Here is a 1,787-nt window from a genome sequence, read left to right as displayed (position 1 = left end):
TTGACTTTGATGAGCAGCATGAAGGCACCTCTAGTGCATCGACCACTGCTGACAGCAAACTGCACTCCAAACATGGTGTTAAGGAGGGTGGATTTTCCTGTGCTCTGAACTCCAAGAACTGTGACGACCACTATCTTGTTCTTTGGAGACACAAAGTCATTGAGCTGATAGAGAACCTCCCTCACCCATCTGAGAGGAATGTTGGAAGCATCTCCATCTACAAGCTCAAGAGGAAATCCATCCAGCAACAACTGAGCACAGAGTTTGGGCAGATTTAGCAGTTGTTGGCGTGATGGATCTGTTTCTGGAAGGTAGAGAGAAGCTTCATAGATCTGACCCATTTCACGGAAAAAGTGTTCAACTCCCAGTGAGCTATTGGAAAGCTGTTGGTCAATTTCTTTGATTTCATTTTTGTTGTCAGAGTCCCTGTACTTCTCTTTGTACTTCTCCCTAAGGCCAGAAAGTTTTACTCGAGACAAATTGTCAAGGTTCATTCTCATCCATTTCAGAAAATAACCCCTCTCTTTCTCTGGGCTGGATATTGCAGTAATGAAGCGTGCCATTACACCTGACATAGCATAGGAGTTCTGTTTCTGACGCTTCTCTTCTTTTTTCTTTTTAAGTTTAGTTATATAGTCTTCTATGTTTTCAGATCCAACTTCTCTGAGACGAAATTGTTCCTTTTCCAAGAAAGTCAGTTCCTTCCATATTTTGCCTTGCAAAGGAAACTGTTCCTCTTTGTATTTAAATGTGTCTTTAATCTCTGCAGTGATAGCATCTGCTTTTTCTTTCCCATCCTGGCATTCTGGAGAATCCTCATCAACTTCTATTCCCAGTTTATCTGCAATTCCAGCCATCTGCTCTACTGATATCTTATGTTTTGTGTTGCTAAGCACATTGCTCACAGCGTTCTTCAGCTCTGTGACAAAGTCAGCATCATTTGTCTGCTTTCTTTTTATAAGGATCCTGCTCTTATTCAAGCTCAACATATTTGCTATTTTTTTTAGACCATCTGGAGTTAGGCCTTTGCTATTTTGTTTTCCCACCAAGTAGATCTTTGCTTTGCATTTGGGGTCAGTCAGCAGTTCCCACTTAGAGTCCGGCTGATCGAATAAAACAAAAACAGCAGCAGATGTCTGCCACAAAAAAGAGAATTGTGTTTCAAATGAAGCTATGTCACCACGAAGGTTAGCTATAGCTACTGGCTCACTAAAAATGTCCATGTTTTTGTTTCCACAGGGAAGGTACCAGGTAATTTCAGCCAGACCATTGGATATTCTTCTTGGAGTGTCTCCACACTCCATGTCGCAGTGAACGAAGGTGTCATGGTACTGCTGAGAGTTACTCAGAAGTTTATTGAGAATCTCTGATTTGGACATGGAGCATTCACCCAGTCTCACGAAAGAGACCATTGGAAGTTCAGAAGTAACTATTCTTTCTTCAATGAATCCCTTTGATTCTGAAAGATCTGAAGGTCTGTACTTCTTAACAATGTCTCTTATGGCCCACAGCATGAGGGTGCACTGCTTTGTATCACAGTTTGGAAGCAGAAGGGGAACAGAAAACTGACACATGGACATTTTTAGTGCTAACTCTTGCTGAACAAACCCATCAGAACACAAGAATAGAGCAGTGATTATGTCCAGAGGGTTAAATATTCCAGGCTTATTTGAGCTGTCAAACAGATCCTCAAAATTGCACACCTCTGTCTCAGTTACATCATCAGTGTTTGACTCAGAAGGGACATTGTTTGATTCACAAGAGACACTTTTTACATTTCTAGCAGT

At 41.4% G+C, this 1,787-nt stretch overlaps 1 protein-coding gene across 1 annotated transcript in view; it reads right to left on the bottom strand.

Moving 5' to 3' along the window:
- Nucleotides 1-1,787, bottom strand: part of LOC107094666 (interferon-induced very large GTPase 1-like) — a 7,572-nt gene that overhangs the window by 2,689 nt on the left and 3,096 nt on the right. The window contains exon 2 of the mRNA XM_015390433.1: nucleotides 6-1,733. Coding sequence (XP_015245919.1) covers nucleotides 6-1,733 — 1,728 coding nt within the window. The remainder of the gene's footprint in view (nucleotides 1-5; nucleotides 1,734-1,787) is intronic.

The sequence above is a fragment of the Cyprinodon variegatus genome, unplaced genomic scaffold, assembly GCF_000732505.1.
Source record: "Cyprinodon variegatus isolate N-32 unplaced genomic scaffold, C_variegatus-1.0 Scaffold499, whole genome shotgun sequence".
In the NCBI taxonomy this organism is placed as follows: domain Eukaryota; kingdom Metazoa; phylum Chordata; class Actinopteri; order Cyprinodontiformes; family Cyprinodontidae; genus Cyprinodon; species Cyprinodon variegatus.
This window is presented reverse-complemented; position numbering and strand designations above follow the sequence as displayed.